Source organism: Nyctereutes procyonoides, unplaced genomic scaffold (assembly GCF_905146905.1).
Source record: "Nyctereutes procyonoides isolate TBG_1078 unplaced genomic scaffold, NYPRO_anot_genome, whole genome shotgun sequence".
Lineage (NCBI taxonomy): Eukaryota > Metazoa > Chordata > Mammalia > Carnivora > Canidae > Nyctereutes > Nyctereutes procyonoides.
The window spans coordinates 38,424,362-38,449,062 of NW_026575126.1; the positions used below are offsets into that span (position 1 = coordinate 38,424,362).

The 24,701-nt window shown below is 56.2% G+C and overlaps 2 protein-coding genes across 8 annotated transcripts in view; one reads left to right on the plus strand and one right to left on the minus strand.

The window, feature by feature from the left end:
- IFT140 (intraflagellar transport 140) overlaps window positions 1-24,701 on the minus strand; it is an 82,444-nt gene that overhangs the window by 18,327 nt on the left and 39,416 nt on the right. For all 7 annotated transcript variants that reach the window (XM_055341108.1, XM_055341107.1, XM_055341106.1 and 4 more), the window contains 3 exons: window positions 23,949-24,117; window positions 22,295-22,426; window positions 18,699-18,886 (listed from right to left, as the gene is read on the minus strand). In XM_055341108.1, the coding sequence (XP_055197083.1) occupies window positions 18,699-18,886; window positions 22,295-22,426; window positions 23,949-24,117 (489 nt within the window). The remainder of the gene's footprint in view (window positions 1-18,698; window positions 18,887-22,294; window positions 22,427-23,948; window positions 24,118-24,701) is intronic.
- TMEM204 (transmembrane protein 204) lies at window positions 606-15,987 on the plus strand. Its single transcript, XM_055341115.1, has 3 exons — window positions 606-1,448; window positions 5,167-5,322; window positions 15,233-15,987. The coding sequence occupies exons 1-3, from the start codon at window positions 1,169-1,171 to the stop codon at window positions 15,475-15,477; spliced, it is 681 nt and encodes a 226-aa protein (XP_055197090.1). The 5' UTR covers window positions 606-1,168; the 3' UTR covers window positions 15,478-15,987.

Here is a 24,701-nt window from a genome sequence, read left to right on the forward strand (position 1 = left end):
AGGCCTCGCCAGGGGACCTGTGCTGCCATCCAGGACCCCCAGGTGACGCCCTGGCCTGGCAGCTGTGCAGGTGTGGGCCCGATGTGCCATGTCTGGGTTGGAAGCAGGGCCCTCTCCACCGTGCCCAGCCATTTCCTGCACTGTCTGTGCAGCCCTGCGACAAGGGCGGGCCCGCGGCACCCATGCACTGAGGGGACAACAGGATGGCTGTGGGTGACCAGCTGCCAGCGCCCTGCCCACCCTGAGTGGCACGCAGCTGTGCCCAGGCCCCAGGGCCATGCCTGCCTCCGCAGCTGCTCTGGTACCCGAGGGCCAGGTTGGCGGGGCCAGGACAGGCAGGTGGGACCATGGTCTGTTCTGGGCTGGCAGCCCTGGCCTTCCCTTTCGGAAAGGAAGGTGGGGAGGGCAGGGGAGGAGGGTCCTGGAGCAGGACTTCAGAAGGCCTCCCTGCTTTCCTATCAGGAAACACATCCTGTTAGTGTCTGGCTGCTGTGGCCCAGCCACTATTTGTTGCAGTTGGCTACGCCCTCCATCCAGCTCACAAAAAACAGCCTTAAAAACAACCATTTCCTCTCTGCTGGGGGGGGGGGGGGGCGCGCGCGCGCACACACACACACACACACACACACACGCGCGCGCGCTTCCCTGCAGCAGGCTCTCTGCTTTCCAGGACCGGCTGTTTGTGGCAGAGGCACAGGGCAGGGGCTCCTGCAGCGAGAGGCCGAGCGGCTCCCAGCACAGCTCCACCGGCCCCACTCAGAGCCTGGCTGCTGGTTTGCTCCGTGGAGCGGTTCAAAGGAGAGACGCGGCACAAATCTCCGTGCTGCCACCCACCCCTCTGGTTTCTTGTGGGGAGAAGAGGTCTCGCTTTCCAGGAAGACGGCGCACACACGACTCTGGGCTGTCGCTGGTGTCCCGGCTTTGTCCCCAGGATGGGCCGAGAGGCTGGCTGCAGCTCAGGCCTGGCTGTGCTCCAGGTGCAGGAGGGAGGGTAAGGAGGGCCCGAGGTGAGCTCACCTGCACCTGTCACGTGGGCCTTCCCGATGCCTCTGAGAATGAGTGGTGATGTCCTCTAGCAGCCTCTAGCTGGTCTTGGCTCTCCCTGGCCACAGCAGCTGACCGGGGCTGGGACTTTCTCCACAACAAGCAGACAGCACAGTGGTCAGCGATGACTGTCCAGAAACTGGTGGCCACAGCAGTGTTGGTGGCCCTGGTCTCTCTTGTCCTCAACAACGTGGCGGCCTTCACCCCAAACTGGGTATACCAGACGCTGGAGGACGGGCGCAAGCGGAGCGTGGGGCTGTGGAAGTCCTGCTGGCTGGCAGACAGGGCCCGGGGAGGGCCGAGCCCCGGGCCCCGGCCAGGGCAGGCAGAGGCACGGGACTGTGATGCTCTGGGCTGGGGTTCTGAGGCGGCAGGCTTCCAGGAGGCTCGAGGCACCGTCAAACGTAAGTCTGCTTATTTTTATGCCTCCTTTAGGGGGTCAGGGCCCACTAGTTCTGACAGCACAAGGTGGGCGTGGGGCATGAGTTTGGTGATGGGCAACCGGGCAGGCCCTGAGCCCCATGCCTGGCTCCTTTAGGACAGAATTCTTCTGTGTGGGTGTGGGGCTTTTCTCTGCCTCCACACACAGCAGAGGGCAGACACATTTACCAGATCAAGGAAGATCCACTTTTCTTGGGGAAGAGACACCCTGTTAGTTATACAATAACCAAGAAGCCTAAACACACGTGGCTGAGTTCTGACTTCATTCCACAGTTGTCAGGGTCATCGAGGCAGGACTTCCAGGAGGAGACCAGCCACAGGGGCAGACAAGGGGCTCAGGGAAGTGGCTCCGGAGAGCAGAGGCCCTCACTGTCCTGTCCTGGCCCCGGCTGGTCACTGACGGGGGGTCTGTTTACTGCTCTGGAAGGTGGGAACTGAGCTTTGACCGCAGGGTCAGGTTTGAGGGTGCAAGTGCGAAGGCTCACAGTAAGGCCCTTGTCACCTAACGTGTCATCTGCATGGTTATAGTACCTGACAGGCAGAGGTCTCCCTTTGAAGCAGTGGATGAGGGTCTAACTCACAGATTGGCAGGAGACAGCTTGTCCTTTAGAGAACCAGAGGGCATAGCAGGGGCACTGCTAACTGCTCTCACAGAGTGCCACAAAGTCCTCAAATAGCACATGCGAGCTCTGTGCTCGGTGTGTGTGTCCCCACCTGCCATGTGCTTGGAGCCCTGGCCCTCAAGGGGGTGGGGCTGGTGGGGAGGGTGGCGTCCAATTCCACAGAGGTGGAGGCTGCAGGACACACGTGCTCGGCCAAGGTCCCCGGGGGAGGCAAGCCCAGTCTGTCCACTCAGAGCCCCTTGCAGTGTGGGGCTCTTCTGTCGGGGAGGGGCTGTGCCCGCCAGCCCCCCTCCACCTCCTTGGCAAGAAGTGCTTTCAAACTTTTCCACACACTCTCAAAAGTCGGTGCAGCTGAGCTTGGGTCCAGGGGGATTTGCTGGTGGAGAGCAGTGGCCTGGGGTCCTAGCACCGCCCCGAGGAGTCATGAAAGCCAGTGACCCTGGCTCTAGGGTGGGCTCTGCGTCACCCTGTCCCAGAGATGCCCAGCCCCTGCCCAGGGGTCACGGTCAAGCAGGTGCGCTCCCCAGGCGTCCATACCCTTTGCCCCCTTGCTGAGGCTAGGAGGATAGAGGGTCGGGATGTGCTCCACCGCCAGAGGTGTGACCCTCCTTCCCGCACGGCCAGCCACGTGTCCTGGCCATCCACCTGCTGTCCCTCCCTGAACACGTGATAAGCTCCCTGTAGGACTTCTACAATGTCCTCACCACTGGTAACACATCTGTGGCAGCTGATCCTTCCTGAACTTCAGAGCATCAGACATTTGCTCCAACTGAGGGACACATTTATGGAAGGTTCTCGTGAGGGAGATGGAGTTGCCGACACACTCCTCACCTGGTCCGTGTAGTGTGAGCAGTAGGACCACGGGAGCTGTGAGCTGGGCTAATCTGCACGCTGCCCGTCCTCCCGGCGCAGGGACTCCCAACACCTTGTTTCTGGGCCCGCACCTGTCACTTCACATCAGGCCAGCATGCAGTCTCCGGATATCAGGGAAAGCCCCAGCCCCTGGTGCGCTGCCACTTGGCTGGGTGAAGGGACGGGGGAGAAGGGAGTGGGTGGTACTGGCTCAGCACTGAACACCCGTCCACACCACGCCGCAGGCTCAACAATCATCCTGATCCGTGACAGGCCTGACACGATCCATCCCGAGCTCCCCATCTCAGGCCCCAGAGTCAGGCTGTCCTAGAGACTGCAGAGGTCCCGGCAGGGGGTGGGGCCAGCAGCCAGGGATGGTGCACGTGCTTGTCTGCACTGCCCCCGGGGTCCTGGCAGCGCTCCGTAGGCTCAGAGTCAGAGCCACCCCATGCTCATGGAGCCAGTGTGCTGAGGGACCACCAGCTGACATGGTGAACTCAGCAGGAGGGGTCTCGAGTGACAAGGCACAGATGGTCCTGTCCCTCAGGACCATAAGGATCTTCCTGCCTGCCGCCCTGGGCAGCGTGTGGCCACGGGGATGGTTCACGGCTCAGGTGGCTCTCCTCTGGAGGAGGGGTGGGGACTCGGCACATGGGAGGTCGTCCTCTGGCTCCCTCTGGCTCCGGAGGAGACCTTACAACCCTGTCCTGGTCAGTCCTACCCTCCAGGCGTTCTTCACTGATCCAGATTCCAGACATTCCATTGGGCACCCCAACCTCCTTTTCTAAAGTGAGGTTGGGGGTGAGTAAACATGTAGTTCAACCTTGGGTGCCCTGCCCTGAGGGCGTCACGGCTCTTTGCCCCGTGGGGGGGCGAGGTGTCTCACCACGGAGGCCAAGAGCACTGGGGCTGGGCGGGAGGGGGGGAGGGTGTGCATCACATTCTGCGCAGCCAGAGCCCCGAGCCATGTTCTCGTGGGGTGCTACTGCCCAGGCTACGCACACGGTGATGACAGCCCGTAACGCGCATGGTGATGCTCCGTCAGCCGGTCCCCTCCAGGTGACTGGCAGAGGTAGCGTGGCTCACAGGGCAGTCTTCTCAGGCAGGTGGTGGGTCTGTGGGCAGTAGTGCTTATCCTTCACCCTCTGACATCTTCACGTCCGCGGGGTTGGAGGCTGATGGGGTGGGGAATGACACCGGGAACCGTGGGTGGCCAGGGAGTATGGCTTGGGGTGTGTGCTCAAAGCACCAGGAAGGACACACAGCTGGGCGGAAGGGGGAGGGTGGGGTCCTGGCTCTGGGGCTAGGACCCTTCCGTGCACGTGGGTGACTTTCCTTGCCCGCATGGCCGCGCTGAGGAATCTTGCACTTCCCGGGCCGGCTCTGAACCCGAGTGCCCCCACTGTGTTCACCACCCCTCGTCTCTAAGGTCACATCCACCTCCCCAGCGCGATCATCTTTGAGGGCATCAGAACCTGTATGTAATCACATGTTGTTAAAACTGCACAGAAAACGGGATGGGAAGACCCCAGAAAGAGCATAAGAGCGTGGCCTCCAAAGGCAGGCAGGTCAGACAATCCCCTGGCTCTGCAAGACGTTCAGCAGGTGGGGACTGTCATCCTCCAGCAGTCCCTCTCTGCCCTCAAGGCCACCTGATTCCTAGCGGCCAGGCCTCTGCTGCTACAGCCCTGCCCGTGTCAGTGCTGGCCTCAGGGAATGGCCTGGGATCCGCAAAGGGCAAGACCCCTCAGCCTCTGAAAGACAACAGGGAGGAGGAAGCTGCTCGCACGCAGTGGCAGGACGCGGTGGACCACCTCGGCTCACTCTGGGCTCCTCTGGCACGAAGCATGAAGGCCTGCCTGGCTATGGGCGACGGTCACAGACACTGTGCAGCCAAGGCCTGGAAGGCCAGGGTCCGCCCTGCTCTCCTGGCAGGGGCTTCGTGGGGAAGGGCCTGACTTCTCGGCAGGTGCGCTCGTGCAGCCTGGCGCTCTGCTATCCAGCGGGGAAGTTGTGTGTCTCCCTGGGCCCCTCGTGGCAGCAGCCCCGACTCCCCGATGTTGGCAGCGCATCTCCCGTGTGCCCAGCTCTGGGGCGGGGTGTGGGAGGGGAGCAGGGAGCAAGGAGCCAGGGAGAGCAGGTCTGCGAGGTCCAGGGTGTAGGCGGAGGCAGGAGCTGACCACTTGTCTTCTCCCGTCTTTCTCAGTGCAGTTTGACATGATGCGTGCCTGCAACCTGGTGGCCACGGCGGCGCTTGCTGTGGGGCAGCTCACCTACATCCTGGGGCTGACAGGCCTGCCGCTGATGTCGCCCGATTCTCAGTGCTGGGAGGAGGCCATGGCTGCCGCGTTCCAGCTGGCAAGTGAGTGCTCTGCGGCCGTGGGCGGGCGGGGCGACTCTCCCCTCAGCTCTGTGGAGCTGGTCTTCTAATGTCACTGCACCCCTGAGGCTCCCCCTCCCACCTCTCACCAGGGCAGAAGCAAGACAGAACGTAGGGAGCACCTGGCTGTGGTTTCCACTTGCTCCCCGGGCTCCCGCCCTCTCCTACTGTAAGACACACTCCAGGCTCACCAGCTGACTTTCCAAAGTATGTGCATCTGCTATTTTCTCTGCCCGTCTGCGGCTGATGTGGCCGACGGCCCGGGCAGGAAGAGCCCCCACCTGACTGCCTCTGCCACGTTCCTCGCTCACGCGGGTGAACGAGAACATTAGGGTGAGCACAAGGCTCCAGCCTGGCTCATCTGCAGGCTCCATGACCAATGCCACTTCCTGGGACCTGGCTGGGGTCAGGGGCAGGCCCTTCCTCATGAATGACACAACACGCAGAAGACACATTAGCGCCGGAGCAAACGCGCCTTGTCCTGGCTTCCACACCCAGCTGCCGGTGCTGCCAGAGGAGCGGGCTGGTAGGCCACAGAGTGGCCAGGCCTCGGGGTGGCAGTAGGGTGACCCGAGAAAGGGTGCAGACATGGGTGCATGGTCTCGAAAGGCTAAGAGGGCGGCAGTGGCAGCGCAAACGAGAAACAGGATTGTTCTGGGAAGTTCTGCACAAGTGGCCGTGGAAGCCACAGAACCTGTCCACGTGACCCCAGGAGCAGAGGGGCTTCTCTGTTGGCTGCCTCTCCACCATACCCCCCTCTCGCCGGCTCAGTTTTTACGACTGTGGAAACCTGAGAAGTTCAGGTTATCTGCTGTGCGTGGGGGAACATCTGGTCAGCGGTCCCATCTGGGGATGACGGGGATGACGTGGGCCAGGGTGTGGGGACGTTAGCAGCCGACCCACCTGCCCCTCCCGCTGGTGGAGAACGGCAGCATGTCCCAACACTCGAGGTACAGCTCCACAGACCCAGTAAAGGAAATGGCAGGAAGTCTGAAGTGAATCATTCCGGGAATAATGGCCCCCGGCCTTATCTTTCTGGAGAACGAGGCCGACAGACTGGCAGGAATTCACATGCTGGAAAGTGACCCAGGTGGGAATCAGGAATTGGAAACAGGCCTTCCTATGCCTTTTAATAGAAGGCGGGTGGTCCTGGGCCAGTCACTTCCCCACAGCCCGGTCACCCGCGGGGACTGGGAGTGCCAAGGGCCGACCAGTTTCCAGGAAAGAGAAGCTGTGGGGCCCAGGGAGCCGGACATGTGCCTTGGCTCTGTCACCTGCAGTCCATGGGAACTGGGGCAGACTGCCAGCCCGCTGGCACCTCCATCTGTCCCCACCAGGCTGGCCCTGAAAATTACGGAGGTGGGTGAGCTGACATCTCTGACCGCCTTGGCTGTGAATAAAAACATGGACGTCACAAAGGACAGTGACCGCTCAGAAAATCACTCCTCTGCCCTCTGCTGACCTTAGGACCATAAAGCAGAAATGGGTCCTCGGCCGCACTGAGGCTGCCCATTTGTATCACATGGGCTTATCTGAAATTACATCCCTTCCAGAAGGAAGTGGAAGATTAGGAACAGATATTCAGGCATTAAAGACATGAAAGGAACAGAACTGGATTCTGAAAATAGCTCCTTGCAGCAGAACAAACGGGAGTGTGGCGCTTTTTGTATGGAATTATCGGGAGAGAGACTGTGGGCTTGGTGTCAAATGGACATCTTACTTCCTGCGAACCCTCATCTCAGAACAAGATAGCGCTGCTTCCAAACAACAGTTTTGAACAAACCGAGATGGGGGAGCCATGTGTTCAGTAAGCCCGAGTCGGCTGGCAGCAACCCCGGGGCGCCCTGGGGCCTGGCGGCATCCAGACCAGCAGACGGGCAGAGGCCACGGGCAGCCCAGGAGCGCCGAGCGCTGGGCAGCCCCTCGCCTCGCAGGCTTCTCCAAGGCGTCCCACCGGCACGCCCACAGGTCTGTTTTGCCCAAAAAGGAAATGCACTTGGGCCCTGTTTAGACTTATTTCATTGACAAACAGTACAGAATGCAGCCGTGGGCCTTTCTTCCACCACACTGCTAATTTTAGAGTTAGGTTTTTTCCTGTGCTCCGGTCTGCTTTAAACAGTCAGGGGGAGACTGAAGGGCGCCGGGATATCCTGTCCCAGGAGAGGAAATGCCTGCTGGTACCTGTTATGCAAGTGAAACTTCAGTCCCCAGTGCCGGGGCCAGAGGGTGGGCAGTGGGGAGAGAAGGTGCTGACGGACTCACGGGGAGGCTGAACAAGCCGGAACCAGCAGGGACAGCCCCGCCCTGCTCGCCACCCTTCCCCTCGGGGCGCTGGGCCCTGCTCCTCACACCTGCTCCTGCAAAGGACCCTGCCATGGGGGGCCATGGGGGCCTGGAGCTGCTGTTCGCAGCCAGGTCAGCGCCAGCCGCTCCACCGGCTTTCTTCTGCCCTGTTCACGCTGTCACACCCAGTGGCCGCTGGCTCCCTTGCACAACCTTCCAAGTGTAATTTCAATTGACCATAAATCTGAAAACATTCCTTGCCGTCCCTCATTCCACCTCCGCAAGCTGAACGTTCCCATGCCACCCCCACGTTGTCCCTGTGATGAGAGCTCCCATCTGGGCTGTGAAGGCCGGGAGGATCTGTGATGAGAACTTGCCAGTGTGGCGACCGATGAGCCGACCCCGTCCCACAGCCATGTGCCTGTACAGGCTCCTGGTCACTGGCTCTGCAGCTGGGTCCCCTGTCCTTTACTGTCATGTGTTGGACAACTTCTGCTTGTCTGAGTCCGGTCTCACCACGGGGCAAATGAAGGTGCATGCTCAGCCTGGCCCAATTTCTGCAGATGCCACCGGGCCCTGTGTCAGACACCTGAGTGACACCTGGAACAGATGATAGTGGACGGTGGATTTGGCAGGCAGCTTGCCCGGCGGGCACCTTGGGATGAGGGTTCTTTGCTCTGGAGGGTTCCTGAGCATGCCCGGGGCTTTTCCTGGGGCATCTAGGCACGCAGCAGGTCCTGAGGCCCTGGATGAGCCACGCCATCCCTATGTTCTCACGCAGCTGGATGGTGGTTGCCAACCTGCAGGTGCTGGCTGCGTCACACCTGTTGCTGATTATCCTGACTTCGAACCCTGGCCTGCTGGGGGGGCCACAGCACAGTGTCATCACTGCTCAGGGTCAGAGCTGAGGACTCCCCACTGCACCACCAGCAGGCCTGAGGAGTGCCCCAGTGGGTGACTCCAAAATTTCCTAAGTGTGACCCTCCTGTGGCTCTTCAGGGGTTCACAGGCCCTGGGCTCTGGCTGTCGGCTGCATAGGACTAACCAAATTTGATCCCAGGATAACAATTTTAGGTGGGCCCATCTCATGGTTATTCAGGGCTCTGTTTGAGGGTCAAGCTGCATCTTTGAAGGGCAATTCCCTGGCCATCGCCTACGTGGCCCCAGAGCGCCATGGCCACATGCACACATTCAGGCTGGTGATGCAGCTGGCATCCCACGTGGCTTCCTGTCAATACCTGTTGGCTGGCAGGCTCTGCCCTGTGGCTTGCCTGCAGTGGGTCCTGAGGGCCAGGCTTCTCCTCTGTTCCCTCCTCCAGACCCGCTCCCCTCGACCTCACCAGGGCATCCAGCGCCCCCCAGGGGTGTTCCAGGATGTGCCCACCTGTGTCTGGGTCACCTGGGGCACTGAGGAGAAGTCCAGTTGCCTCTGTGACGTCCCAGTGGGGTCCTGGTAGTCCAAGCGCACCACCTGCTTTATAACCTGGCTTTGGGTCTGCTGGTGACAAACCTACTGAGGTATGCTTCTCCTGCCTCTCAAGTGTCCGGCTTTACACTTTATCAGCTCTGATCTCAAGTGACCCCTCACCTCCATCTTTGCAGAAGTTTAGCCCTGGCTCCTTGCCAATCATCCGAGTGACACTGCAGCATGCCGAGACTCATGGTTCTTTCTGAAGTGCGATCACAACTGAAAACTGGTTTAGTTCAACTACAAACATACAGCCAACTCACCAGAGGCCTCTGCTTGGCATCATTCTCAGTACCTTTGAGGCGGCAGCAGGCTCTCCTTGGGAACCCCCTTGCATGACTCCTCACCTCCTCTGGGGAGGTTGACCAGCAGCCTTGAGCTCACACCACACTCCCAAACGAGGAAACTCACAGGCGTGCAGCTCTGGCCCTCACCCCTTCATTGCTGGCACGTGGCACCTCAGAGAGCCGTCCCCGCACACATGTCCCACTGCCAGAAGATGCCAACTGGAGCTAGTCTGCTCCCAGCTTGGCCCTCCTCCTGGCATGAAGCCTCCCAAGCTCCAGTGGGACGACTGTGGGAGGAGAATCACTGCAGAAGCTCCTGGGGTCTCCATCTCTGGCTGCTTCTCTCTGCGTCTAGAGGTCACGATGTTTTTTCTTATGATGGCAAAACTTACAAACATACAAGGTACTCTGGGGCCCTGAGAATGCTCATATCATCAGCCCTCGTCGGAGAGTCGGGTTGATAAGCTGCAGGTGTCTTGGTGTCTCATGAGCTTGGCGTTTCATAGGCTCGGGGATCTTCTCATAGGAACACACAACTTTCACAATATGGTGGGACTCAGCTTGGTCTGGACGACATGCTTTTCTTTGGTGCCTGCTTCCCCAGCGCCGGTCTGCACCCCAACCACACCGTGCGTTATTCCCTTCACTTCCATGTCCTCTGTGCTGCTCAGAGTGACAGCATCTCAGGCAGCACTTGGGAGCTCGAGCTCTGTGGAAACATGACCAGATCCGCTGTCCCTCGAGCTTTTCCTTTCCCAGAATCCCTCCCTCTAGGAGGAACACGAGGAGAATCACCTTGCTGCTCACAGGTGCTGGGACATCCCAAGCACGGCCATGCCCCAGTCTGCTCTGTGAATACTCTGGAAGTGGTCATGACACCTGAGTACAGGTGCAATGCAAGGCAGACACGCTGTGTGAAGGCTGAGGGTTCAGCCCCATGGTCTCTCCTTGGACCACCTGCGTGTGCTTGACTGTCACTCCAACAGGAAGCCCTGTGACAGGCACTGAAGCCCTCGGAAGCAGGCAGGAAGGGAGCGAGAGGAAAGGGACACTCTGCAGGCTGAGCTGTGATTCACAGCGCCCGTGTGGCCAGCTCACAGGAAGGGGCTGTTTGCTTTGGAAACAGAAATTCATGAGGATGGAGTTGAGTCCACAGGCCGAATCCAGGGTGTTTGCTCAAAGTCTCTCCTTGTATTTGCTGCTGGACAAAATGAACATCACTGGAAAGTCTTGGGAGAGAAGTCTCTGGGATAATTCTGAGGGGGTCTCCACACCAGGATCCCAGAGATGGGCAAGCCCGAGGTTTAAGGCAGCCTGGCCCAGGTCTGCTTCCTACGGCCATCCTCTCTCCCCCAGCAGGAAAATTTCATGAAGGCAAACAGCAAGAAGATTGTCTATATAACGGCAATCACCCAGCGCCAGGGTGGAGGCTGGAGGCTGGAGGCAGTCAGCTAGGCCATGGGCCCGAACATGTTGTTGCTTATCAGTGTGTCTGCGGGTTTTCACTGCTGACACATAGCACACACGAGAGGTCACATGAGCGGTCATCGTGTTCCACGTGTCTGTGCAGTTCCCACTGCACTCAGCGGCCTGGGTGGCATCCACCTGTCCCTGCACGGCCTTGACAGGACATCCACCTGCGGAGCCAGGGCTCTTCTTATAGCTCCACGCCTGTGCCACTGTTCTAGTAGGTCCCTTGTATCTTCTTGTATTCCTAAATATATATTTTTTTAATTTTGGGGAATCAAGCCCTTTCTGTGACCACATGTGTTTTAAGTCGAACAGAAACAAAACAAAAGCCAACACTAGTCTTAACACAGAATAGGCCACGTAAATGTGAATTTTTTTAAACCTTTTTTTCACACAAGGATGCAGAGATCAGCTTTCTTTCCCACTTCTAGAAAAAGAGCCAAGTAAGGTGCAGCCTCTGAACCAGGCCAGAGAAATGAGACGCACCCTAGGCTGTGCTCAAAACCTGCTCAGGGCCACCTACTGCCAGACGGCCAGTTGTTCTCCAGACAGACAGATTCTCTAAAGCTCTGTCTGTCAGGCTCTATCACCTTGCGGGATGTAGGTAGCTACCTCAGCTTGTTTGTGCACCTGTGAATTCACATTCTTTCATCGATCTACCACCCCCTTGAACGTTCTTTCATGTTTAATACAAAATATCTTACTCTCAACATGGAAGCAACGACATGCTCTGATACCCGAGTCCGTGCATATTGCAGGCAATAGAGCCACACATAAGGGAGGAAGTAATAAACAGACTAAGATGCAACAAAATAATAGCCTACCCTGTGTTCAGAAATATTCCATTATATGATACTGATCTTTAGAAGATAAGAAACAAGACAATTAAGTAACAGTGTGGTGCTGGTGAAAATAGGTGCATCCCACATCTTGCCTGTGGACAGACCCTTGTGTGGGCCCGAGGTCCCTCTGCCACTCGGGGCTGGGATGGTGAATGGCGCTGAATGAGGTTCTGGAAGCTGGCAGCTGCTCTGCCCACATGCTTTGTGGCCTGGTCCCATGAGCTAACATTTTCACTGCCTGGAGTTCAGAGTGTCCATACAACATTCTCTCGGTGTCAAAACCCAGCTGACATCATTCCCCATCAGGGTCTACACAGGTCTGCCCCACTATGCTCCCCCGCCAGTGCTCCTCCACCTGTGCTCACCACACTGGACCTGGGTGCCTCCATTACCTGGAGCACCACCCTGTGGGGATGAATTTCATCTTCACCACTCCAAGAAGAATGTCAGTTCCCCAAGGATGGGTCAAGCATGCCTTTGCCGAGCACATGCTAGGAGCCCTCCCGTGGAGAGTGAGTAGCTCTGCTGAGCACATGCGCATGGAAACCAGAGAACAGTGTGGGAACCTGCACATCCTGCTGCGGCTCCAGCACTGAGCGACACAATCATGGCTAACAGGCCCTGTCTGCCTGATGGCCTTGGTCACTATAAAGCTGCTGTTCATCACATCTCCTTCCCCAGAGGCCCACACTGCATTCAACTTGTTACCCTGGGATCTATCTGGGTTTGTCTCAAGTAATTCACTAGGTGATTCCTGGACAACCCTTTGGGAAGCCAAGCTGGATGGGGGGCCACCCTCCAGCCACAGGAACGCCAGCGGTGGAGACTGAGCTGGGGCAGCCTGACTGGTGACTGGATGTCCAGGCCAAGTGCTGTCGGCAGCCTTCCTCCCCAGGGCTGGTTAAATGCAGGGGCAGCAGCAGCAGCAAAGACCCAGAGAGGATGGAGCTTAGCATCCTGGAGGAGCGGCAAGGTGGCCAGCGTGGCCACACCGTGACACATATGGAGATGGGAAGCCACAAGTGGTGGGGGCAGAGATTCGAGGCCAGGCAAAGGCACACAGCTGACGGCGCCCCACACCTGGGTGACACAGGGGCATTCTCCCTTCTGCCAAGCAAGGGTGCGCGGCCCCCTCCAGCTGCAGGCCCGCTCTGCACCGCTCTTCACAGAGAGGTCCCTATGACCATGACAGACTTCCCGGTCCCCTGTATATACTCAGCAGTGCGGTCAGCTGACCCCCATAAGCTGCAGGGCTGGGGAGAGGCTGTCCACCTTGCACTCGGCCTCCATGCCCCCCACAACTGATGATGTTGCAGAATTGGGGCTCAGGCCACATATCAGATTTTTAAATGTTCCTGTAACCCGACAACCCCAAAGGATGCTTGGCCGCCATTGGGGTGACTTCCTTCCCACTGCTCTGGTCTCCACGGCTGCTGCCCTGCTGGCATCCTCCCTCCGCTAGGCCAGGCTCCCTGCCCGGAGGCTCCTGCCAGCCTTGCGGTGAATGCCTGTCCCCCAGTCAGCACCTCCTTGCTGCGACCTCAAGCCCGGGCAGCAAGCTGGCAGGCTCTTGTGCTGTTCCCTGCCCTCCCGTCCTGCTGAATCTTGCTGACACAGGCACAACGAGCTCCTCGGCTAACCAAAAATGCCCGAGGACACAGAAAGATGAGGGAACACACAAAGTATTTTCATTTTCATGGCACAACAGACTGTAACTCCCTTCTCCATGAATGTAAAACTTGGTGCCACAGAACTGTGAGCAAGGGACATGCTCTTCACTGGGAGAGAGAGAAATGCCGGGAGCTTCCTTTTGTCAATGTGCGTGACAAGAAGAATTAGTTATTTTTAACAGAAACAAAAAATATCCAGAAGCTTTCTGAGTGTAAAAAGCTGCACAAAGGACTGCAGAGCATTAAGAGGGAGATTAGTCACTGCCGCTGTTGTTTACCACATGATTGAGGTGGATAAATGTTTAATTCATACTTTCTGGAAGGTGCAGTGATGACGAAACTGTACCGCTTGTGCTTGTGGAAGCTCAGGCCTCCTCCACCCCTCACTCCCACACTAATTTATAACAGTTTCCAGAACCACAAGCTGGCACCACTGTGGCCCAGCTCTGGGGCCACAAGGGTCGTGCATGATCTGGTTTCCTGAGGAAAGCAGGGGAGGCTGTGGGGAACAGAGGGACCAGCATGAACAGGCACACGGATGTCACAGTGCAGGGCAGGGGGAGGGACTGTAGTGAAAGGCTGCCCTGGCCAGAGCCCAGAGCAGGGAACAGGGACAGTCCAGCTGGAGGGTTGTGTCTGGACCACTGTGACAGACTCTGTCCTTTTCAGGTACCCTGAGTTCCAAGAGACATCTCCCCCCAGGTCACCACCGCAGAAGGCGGGGTGCTGCTGGAGAAGATGGGCCCCCTAGGCTTCCCTGGCCTCTGCTTCTGCCCGGCCCCCTCACCCTTGCCAGCCAGGGCTCCCGCTCAGCACTGCGCCTCCTTCCTGCCTCGTCCGGCTCTTCCTGGCTGAGGGGTTGGAGGGCTGCCTTGGACCAGCCTCCTGTGCAGTGGGACGGTGGGGCCTCTCTTCTCTCCCAGTCGGGGCTCCCAGCCCAGACTCAGCCCTGAACTGTATCAAACATCAATGTCCTGTTATCCTAGCCGACAGGTCCTGGGCACGAAATCCTGGGTTTCCTATTGTAAGAACTAATAAAGCGTGAAAGGAAATGACACCGTGGTGCTATGTGCTAACAACGTGAGCAAGCCGTGCTCACTGAGGTCCGCTCGGGACTCTGTCTGCAGTCAGAAGAGAAGGCTACAGAGGGAAATCAAGCAGGAGGAGGAGACGTGGGGGTGCGAGGGAAAGTGTAGGACCAGGTACAGGGTGCGGAGGTGAGAGGACACAACAGCAGGAGACCTGGATGTGCCTGCAGCCCCGGCATCTGCCCCTCCCCAACGTGGGCACTGGGTGCACCAGAGTATGGAGAGAAAATCTCTATCTGCTCTAGCCGTGAACAGTAAGAACAGGACTGAGGTAGATACTGATCTGAGCTGTTTCTAGGTAAGATCTAGATAATTCCTGAATCTACTTTCACTTGAGTGAATTAAGCACTTAGGTGAGCCTGTGAGGAGCTCACACAGAGCTGCTGCTGGGTTCGTCTGGAGGTGAGGGACAGGCAGCAGCAGTGTCACCTCCCTGAGGAAGGTGGCCAAGAACACAGCCCAGCCCTGGTGGACCAAAGGGAGAGCACGCTGGGACCGGGCTGTTTTCTCACGGAGCGCCTCCCAGATATTGTTCTGTGCCAGGAGTAAGTAGACATACGCTGTCCCAACACAGCCACCCAAAGGTCACAAAAGCCCACAGAGACCCAATGCAAGGCAGCTCGACGCTGAAGCACAGCCCGGAGTTGGGCCACCACCACGGGGCCTGACAGAGGTAGAGGCAGGAAGAAATGGGAGCTGCGCCTCTGTAGGGCTCTATAGCCAGTTTGCTGGCCTCCTCCTGGCTGCAGGTAAGGCTTTCTGAACACTCCTCTCTCGTTTGCAGGTTTTGTCCTGGTCATTGGGCTGGTGACATTCTACAGAATCGGCCCATATACCAACCTGTCCTGGTCTTGCTACCTGAACATTGGCGCCTGCCTTCTGGCCACCCTGGCAGCTGCCATGCTCATCTGGAACATTCTTCACAGGAGAGAGGACTGCATTGCACCCCGGGTGATTGTCATCAGCCGCTCCCTGACTGCGCGGCTTCGCCGTGGGCTGGACAACGAGTATGTGGAGTCACCATGCTGAGGGCTGCTGGGGAGAAGGCTGCTCCGGCCTTGATTATTATAACCCGACAGCACAGAGACCGAAGGGCTGTCGGCTGTCTGTGTGGGCGATTCGTATGGTTTCCTATATATACATGTACGATACATAGCTATGTTTACTATGTTATATATAAATATATTACGTGGTTATATATTGCCTGCGCCACCCTCCTTCTGATGTACCCATGACTCAGCTTCACTTTTGCGCATATTCCAAGGAGGAGACCAGTGCCTGAGGTGTATGGACGGCGGTGGCCAGCTCACCTTGGTCTCGGATTAATTTATTCTGTATCTGCTGAGCAGTGGGTCTTTGGTCATATTTACTTTGGTAAAGCAGAATACTTGGGGAGATTTTCTAGAACTGTCTGTGATCTTCCTCGAGTGACTCAGAATCTACAACCAGAAGGTTGCGGCTTTATGACAGGATCGTGTTAGTAATGTCTGTTTTGCTCCTGATTATTTTTCTAAGTTAAAATAAAATGTAAACTTCTCACTATTGCATAAAACTTGTGTTTTATCCATCACACTGCCACATGGGTGAAAAGAATTTGGTCTATTTTACTGTCATTTTTGTGGGTTGGCAGGAAGAGAAGGCTTGAAGCATTTTTCAAGACCTGGTGGGCACATAGCTGTGGGTCACTCATGCCCTTACTCACGTTTCCATTCGACCAAGTCTCTGAAGCCCATGTTCCTACAGACTGAACACTGTGGCCGAGTGACAGCAGACCAACAGCTGGCAGTGTAAGAGGGGAAAATATCTATTTATTTAAAGAAAATTCAGAGACTATTGTAGATTTTTCCCCTATAAAAATCTTCAACCTGGGCAACCTGGGTGGCTCGGCGGTTTAGCACTGCCTTCGGCCCAGGGCGTGACCCTGGAGACCCGGGATCCAGTCCCACGTCAGGCTCCCTGCATTGGAGCCTGCTTCTCCCTCTGCCTGTGTCTCTGTCTCTGCCTCTCTCTCTCTCTCTCTCTCTCTCTGTCCCTCATAAATAAATAAAATATTTAAAAAAATATTCAACCTAGCTTCAGCCGAATGCTGGGCGGTGTACAGAGGGCCTTCGTGATACTACATGGGTCCCAAACAACCCTGGTCCTAAATCTGGAAGAGGGGCATCAGCTATAACACCCCAGGTAGAACGCAGAGCATTGAAAGCTGTATCTCAGGGGCTCAAAGCCAGCCCCACCCCCGAGAACCCTGACACTGCCTCAGCACATCTGTGAGGACAGTCTGCGCCCCCGTACCTGCCTGGATGCATCCTGGATGCTGCAGTGCTTGGCCCCGTGCCACCTGGTGACAGTGATCACCAGGAACGTGGCACCGGGGCCTGTGGGTCAGATCCCAGGCCTGCTGGCTGCCTCCCCCACACGAGGCTGCCTCCCACTAAGAAGCGTTCAGCCTTGCTGTTCTCAGCCTCCCAGAGAGTGCGAAGTGGTCAGCGTGGAGCCTGTCTCTAGTAAGAACAGTGGATTGGGATTGGTGTTTTAAAAAACATAAAGAATTGAGAATGACTGAAGAGCAGCTACAACCTGACCATTTATAATAAACTCATCACATGCTGTAGAAATAACCAGATTATGTCTGATATCAGCACACTCAAGTCTGATCTTTCTCCCTCTGAGCTGCTTCTCCCGATTCTGAATCACATGCTAAAAAAAATAGTCTTTTAAAAGAGTAATGAAGTATTTAGGATATGCCGTTTCACAGTACTATGTTTAGAACCATCTGAGAGTACACAACAGTATTCAAGTTGACCCTGTGGTCGATCATGGCCTCTGTTTATATCACATGAAAAGCGACCAGACACTTTGCATCCAGACACCTCCCAAACTAAGAGTCCTCTTGTCCACATCCACCGCCAGTGTGCACAAGGCTCTTCCCACACACAAGGTCTGGCCTCACTGTTTTAGAAAAAAGACGAGGGACTAGGGCTGCCGTATTATTCTGAAAGGTGCTTCAACGTTACAGAAACCATCACTGCCAAGGAGGGGCCACCTCGTGGTGGGGCAGGAGGGACGCCTGTTTCAGGTGACTGAATTTCTCATCTCTTTCTTCTCATTTCAGTTTTATTCTGCAATAATTTTTCTATCCTTTGGAGATTAAAATCTGTCAAATGCTCTTGAGAGGAATTGTTGAATTCTCTCAGGAATGGAGAGGAGACTGCTTGTAGACAGCCTATGGGTAAGAACTTCTTTCAGAAAAAGGGTGCCTGGGTGGCAGAGTCAGTTTTGGCTCAGGTCATGATCTCAGGGTGTGGGGGTCAGACCCATTCAGGCTCCGCAGTCAGCGGGGAGTCCGCTTCCCCTCTTCCTCCCCCTGCTTATGCACGCACATGCTTTCTCTCTCTCTCTCAAATAAATAAATAGGGACACCTGGGTGGCTCAGTCAGTTGAGTATCTGCCTTCAGCTCAGGTCATGATCCCGGGGTCCTGGGATAGAGCCCCACATTGGGCTCCTTGCTCAGCGGGGAGCCTGCTTCTCCCTTTCCCTCTGCCCCTCCCCCGCTCATTTGCTCTCAGATAAACAAAACTTTAAAAGAAGTAAGTCTTTTTAAAAATTCCTTTTAGAAAAAAGTTTTCTCTTAGAGAAATTTTTAAAAAAGATTGTTTATTTATTCATGAGAGACACAGAGAGAGAGAGGTAGAGACACAGGCAGAGGGAGAAGCAGGCTCCCCGCAGGGAGCCCGACGTGGGACTCGATCCAGGGATCATGCCCTGGGCCGAAGGCAGATGCCCAACCACTGAGGCGCCCAGATGTCCCACTTAGAGCAATTTTAATTGCATTTTCACTGTACTGTTTTGAGTGTTTGGTATTCAAACCTTCCTGTTTAGTAGCAACTATTCCCAGAGGAACAGGTATTACAAATATTTAGCAACCACAGAACTTTCCACTAGGAAGAATCCAGAACACTTTACAATAAATGAAACAAAAAAACAACAGCCCAAAAGACTCGGAGCCCCGAGAGGAGAGCCAGGCTCACGTGTTCCGTCTGCCCCACCGCGCCGCTGTAACACACCGGCTCTGCATCATAACATGCCAAGGCTGCCGTGGCGTCCCCATGTGTTGCAGTGTTTCCGTGGGTGACAAACCATGAAATATACCATGACAGACTCACACAAGAGTTACTGATTCTCAGAACCTCGTTTGGAGGGGAGAGAGACACAAAGACTCACAACCCATCCCAGTGAGCAGAGTCCTCACCTTTTGATGAGTTTGATAGATTTGAAAGCTTCATCCATGTCTCCGATGGCGACGAAGAAACTGAACTGAAGCATGGCATCCCGAGTGGGCTTATCGCAGCCCTCCAGCCCGATGAAGTCTCGCAGTGGCCTCCTGCCCACGCATAGGCACCCTGAGTCCACCTGGTCTTCTCTGTCTGCTTCTCCTGGCTGAATGACAAAGGCCACACCATTAGTTGTCAGCTCACAGAAGGAGAATGCCTACGCTAAGCCGCTGCCTCGGGAGCTATGTCAGCCTTGGGTCTGTCTGCAGGCAGGCATGGATGAACTGACCCTGCCAAATGCTGCACGAGTGTGTGGGCATTCGAGGTCATCAGAGCCCAGGCTCCAGGCTCAGGCTGCAGGAGAGCGCAGGCTGTCCACGGGTAGGGACCCATGTTCAGCCTCTAGTTCACTCAGCCTACCTTCTCAACAGGCATGAAATGACTCTGCAGACGCCCCCTTCCCAGGGCTGTTCTGAAGCCTGGAGAGAAGTTTCACGACCAACTTGGACACTCTCACACAGCCTCAGAGTCTTGCAGTTAAGTGACCCAATATGATTTCAGGTAGAATTTTCCAAACCAATAACCTGTATTAGTAGTGTGCCCTCCCTGATGTTTTTCACAAGAATCAACCTAGTGCCCTGCTCCCCAAACAGGCATATGAAGAAGAAGAGAGCCCTTTCCCAGTCCTAGCCCAGGAAAACATACTCCTGTGCTGGCCAGCCAGCCTCGATGCTGTTTTCTATCCAGCAGCCTAAATCCAGCCTACTGGGAGGACCCGTGCACCCATCCTCTTCAACTTCTGGTCCCTTCCCCCTGCTGGGTGCTGGTCTCCTCTGGACTGGAGTCCACACATACCACCCTGTCTCCTGCAGCACCTGCCTTTCCCTGTGCAGGTTCTGCTTCCTGCTGTAAAGGGGGGGTCATGGTCACTCCTTGGACCCAGCTTCCCCAGCACGTCACTGGTCTGGTGGGATATTGGCTTATAAGCATATGTTTGGTCTTCCAGATAACCAAATATATATTTCTCACATGCACTCAGTCTTTACCACTGGTTCATGGCTCACAGCCAGGAGAAGGGCCACAGAGGTGCCTTCTGTTCTGTGACTGAAGATGACTTTGGGGCTCCACCAAAGGGCAGGGTGGGCTGCCAGGATGACCAACTGTTCATCAGAGGGCTCAAGTTTCAGGCCCACCCCGACCTCCAGGGCGGGGACAGCCCCCCCACCCCACCCCAGGTTAAATCCATTGCCAATGACCAATGACTTAGTCCATTAGGACTACGCAGTGAAGCCTCCAAAAAGACCCAAAAGGACAGGGTTCAGAGAGTTTCCAGGTAGCTGACCACCTGGAGGTGTGGGGGGAGTGGCGCCTGGAGACCCCTGGGAGCTCTGTGCCCACCCCAGGCCTCGCCCTGTGTATCTCTTCATCCAGCTGTAGATTCGTCTCCTCTATTCTACCCTCCGATAAACTGATAACATGAGCCTGAGCCGCTCTAGCCCAACTGGAAGGGGCTCTAGCCCCCAGAGGAGGGGGCCCTCCACTGTAGCCTGTGGTCAGAAGCACAGGACTGGGGACTGGCATCTGGGGTGGCGGTGGGGGCAGCTGGGTAGGGCCGAGCCCCTCATCTGTGGGGTTAATGCTGTCTCTGGGTGGATGGTGTCAGGACTGAGTTGATCATGTTGAGCACAGAGCTGTAGATACAAGTGTTAAGTCACTATGTTGTGCACCTGAGGCTAATACAGAATCATATGTCAACTGAGCTGTACTTCAAGGGGAAGAAAAAAAAGAACTGAGTAGAATTGTCAGGCACTCAGCTGATATCTAAGTGATAGCGGAGTCTTACATGGTGTGGCAGGGGAACCCCTTGCCACGGTGGAATCAGGCCCAAGAACCCCAATCTCCCCCTTGCTGCTGCTGTGTGTCCCCTGTCTCACTCTCAGTTCCCAGCAGCCCCCATCTCATGGCTCCGTCTGACGTTCACCTGCAGTCCCCAACTTTAGGAGGCACTAGACCTGGGCCTTAAAACACTGGTAGGATCTGTCAGACCCAGGTATGGATGGCAAGACTCTTGCAGGCAGGGTGGAGCATAAGGACATGGGGCAGCCCAGTCTAGGTAGCTTGAATATAGGGCTCGTGGATAAACATCAGCAGGGTCATGTCAGAGGGAGGCTGAATGCTGCAGAGCTTGCAAGGCAGAGGCCTGCTTCCATCAGGTCAGCCATGCTGGGGATCTTATCAGAACCTGGCCCACTGTGGCCACACTTGGGGATTTTCACAAACAGGAGAGTCTGTGGGTCACCTGCCACGTGCACTCGCCACTGCCCTCGATTTGGAGCCTCATCTGAGAAGGGCCCTCACTTGGGGACCCTAGGTGGTCAGGCTTGTGTCCACACCCCTGAGTGTGCAGGTGGGGAACCTCTGGACATGGCTCTGAGGGCCCTGACTACAGGTCAGTAATCTGAAGAAGGCAGGTTTTAAAGACACACAACGCTTCCCGGCTACTTGTTACAAGCACATCAGAGGTAGAATTAATAAGACTTCCTATATTGCTGCCCAGGGAAACAAACTACTTCTGGCATCACAAACATCAGGTAACAGCTGCTCCTGCCAGTCTGAGCCAGGATGAGGGCGCTGCTGAGGGATGTGGGCTTGCTGCTTCTGCACAGGGGCCGCTGCAACATCAGGCTCCCCACCAAGCCTGGTACCCGAGGCTTGTGAGCAGAAAGGGCCCGTGTGCAGGCAACTGCAGCTCAGAACACATAAAAACAGACCTTGGGAAGATGGCAAAGTCGAGGGACAGATGGTCAGTGGGGCATGGTGCTGACAGCTGTGCCCCATGCACAACCCCTCTGGAACCAGAAGGATGGTGGATGCACATAGGTGGCCAGAAGGAGAAGGGAAAGAGAAGGCCCATCGGCATGTGAAGAAACAAGTCTGTGAAGGGAAAGTCAAGAGGAAACTCCACAGAAAGGACCTTACATGCTCTTTCATACCCTTCTGAGTTCTCAAGCCAAGGAGAAATGAAAGCACCTAAGGAGCACTAAGTAAGAATGAGGTCCAGACACATGGCAGCCTGATGGCGGGGGCAGCGTGATGGCAGGGGCAGGAGGACAGAGCCGCAGCACCACACAGCCTGGTGCCAGGACGCTCACACACCAAGGGTCCATGGTGATGCGGAGGCCAAGCCCACGCAGGCACAGACCTGAGCACAACCTAGCCAGGAGTGTGCACGTGTGTGCTGAGAACCCCGTCTGCTGCAACTAAACACACACGTGTGTGTGCAATATGTTCCTGAGAGGCCACATGCCAGCCCATCCCCAGTGGCCACCTCTGCATCGTCACTGGTCCCGGGACGTGCCACATCAGCACTTCTCTGTCTGCACGGCAGAGCCAAGTCTTGAGAGTTTCCTGACCTGGAAACCTCATAACTGCTGGAGTTTCAGGAAACAAACGAGAGCAGATGGTTTGCCTCGCTGAACGGGAGGGGAGCAGTGGTGCCCTGGAAGCTCCCCCGGAAGTGACCCCTGGCCAGAGGGGAGAGGACCCAAGAACACAGCCCTCGCGGGGGTCCCACCTTTCTCGTGAAGTAATAATGAGGCGCTTCGATCCCCAGAAGATTCTGGTAGGTGGGAGGCCGTGGGAAGCTGTCCTGAAGCAAGAAGCCATGCTCTTCCGTAATGAAGAAGGACAGAATCAGCACGTCCGCCTGCGAGAGAAGGGAAACACTGTTGTTTCTAGTTTGGCGATAAATTTTCTAGTTTGCATCTAATTCCTGTTTCCATGCCAGTATGCTTACATACAATAGAGAAAAAAGGATGAGCACATGAACTTCCCCCCTTCTGGAAGGATGTGCCTCATGCATCTGAGAGCTGCTAGACCCTTCTCATTGATGGAGTTTCTTGCAGCAAAAACTAAATTGTTCCCATCCCAGTTCAAAGTTTTCCTGTTCAGGTCCTTGACTCTGACTTAAAAATCGACAATAGCAAAGGGGCTCTTGGGAGATTCAGTCAGTTGAGCGTCCGACTGTTGATTTGGCTCAGGGCATGATCTCGGGGTTGTGTGACTGAGCCCTCCCGCCCCGGGGCTCCACACCCAGCAGGGAGTCTGCTAAGAGACTTCCCTTCCCCTGCTCGCACTCTTTCTAAAAAGAAATAAATCTTAAAAAAAAAAAAAAAAATCAACGATAGAGAGATTCTCTCCCCTGCTTTCAAGGGAGAGGGGTCACAGAGCCGAGAGGCCGGGCGCCCTGCTGGGGCCCTCTGCGTGCCATTTGGAGCTACAGTACCATCCACAGCGCCTTCTGACGGGAACGAGCAGGTGGTCAAGGACGCCAGAGCCTTTCCCCATTGTGTGAATTCTTGCAACTGCCCATCATCCTCACAAGAGCCCAGAAGAGGCATCTGATCAGAGTGCCGCGAAGTGTCCACATCGCTTGCCAGGGGTCACCACCCTCTACCCTGAGAAAACTCTGCACACGTCCTCTTCCCCGATTCCAGTCACAGAGATGTCACCTTTGTGCGTTTTACCACTCTGTCAGAAGCAAGGAGTGGATCTGCTTCTGAGAGTCTCAGGACATGGACACTGACTGCCGATAATCTTGGGGCCCCCATTCTCACCACCCCGGCAGGGAGACAAGTCTGGCTACTGTTAGTGGGCTGGCTGCCTTGCTGCCTTGCTGGGAACCTACTCTAGCTCGCTCCTGGAGCAAGGTCATCACAAGGAGGCACAGCCAGCCACTGGGCTTTCCCAGGGAGCACCAAACGTTCCGAGCACATGTTTGGAGAATATTGGGAGTCCTGGGCCCCACAGCGGGAGGCATGCCCTGCAGAGCCGGGGAGTCTGGTCAGGGTGGAGCGCAGGGATGGGGACAAGGAGGCTGATGCAGTGGGACTCAGCCTCAGTGGAAGGAAGAAGAAGAGTCGGCTGACTCAGTCCCAGGACACACCCTCACCATGGCTTAGCTCCGTTAACTGTTTTGGTAGCGGGCTCTGGCCTGGAGAGAAATATGCAATGCTGTACATAACAGGAAAGCCAAAATAGGCCAGTCTGAGGGAGACCAGACAGAGAGGGTTGTGCCAACCCAGAGGGGAGATGCAGGCCATGTGTCCTCGAGGCAGCACTCTCCTCCATGGGCACCAACTTCCCTCTAACTTGCCCATACACATCAGCAGGATAGCGAATGCACCAAGCCCCCGTGACTAGATATAAAAGCGGCGCGGCCACGGTACCGTGGGGACTGGGCTGTCCTCAGTGGGCGGCTTCTTGTCCCCGAACTGCAGCTGGGCTCCTGGCGCCTCCCGCACGGCCTCGCACACAAACAGCCTGGGCTCGTTCTGGTCCCAGAAGTGGTTCACGGGAATGAGATCCATCAGCCTCTCATCCACAAAGGCGTGGCTCCTGAAAGAGAAGGCTTGTCCTGAGTACTGAGAACTGACAGGTGCATCTGCGTTTGCTGCCTCTGCAAATGTGTGCCAGGGGCCTAGGTCAGCATCAGCAGGCTGGTGTGCATCGCTCGGGCTCCTGGCTCTGGAGCCCCTTCCTGCAGCACGCGGCACCAGCCTGCCTCAGGAAACTTTCAGACTGAAGCAAGTTGGTAAAATTAGAGGCCCAGTGCAGTCTTGTTGGAGCGCGTGAGGCTTTGGCTCTGGAGACTCCACGGAGGGCACTTGCCAGGACCACCGAGAGGACCTTGTGTCCCACTGGGATGACGTGTGTGATATGTGGCCAACAGACAAGCTGGGTCCAGAGGCAGAGGGAGGACCGGGCCTCAGAAGAGGACAGGCATCGGAGGGGTGGCTGCGCGCTGTCCCACCACCACCGGAGAAGTGACAGGCTGAGCTGGATGTGGCTCAGAAGTGGAGGGCAGAGGGAAAAGTGTGAGTCTGAGACACAATTCAAACAAGGAAGACGGGATGAGTCACAGACAGGAGAACTAAGGGAAAGGTTAGCTGTGAGGTTTGAGACCAGGCGACCAGGACGAG

Bases quoted from the DNA above. Each gene is read 5' to 3' on its own strand.
- TMEM204 (XM_055341115.1), top strand. From the start codon at position 1,169: ATGACTGTCCAGAAACTGGTGGCCACAGCAGTGTTGGTGGCCCTGGTC. The intron at 1,449-5,166 runs GTAAGTCTGCTT...CGTCTTTCTCAG, and splicing joins GGCTCGAGGCACCGTCAAAC to TGCAGTTTGACATGATGCGT. The intron at 5,323-15,232 runs GTGAGTGCTCTG...TCTCGTTTGCAG, and splicing joins TGCCGCGTTCCAGCTGGCAA to GTTTTGTCCTGGTCATTGGG.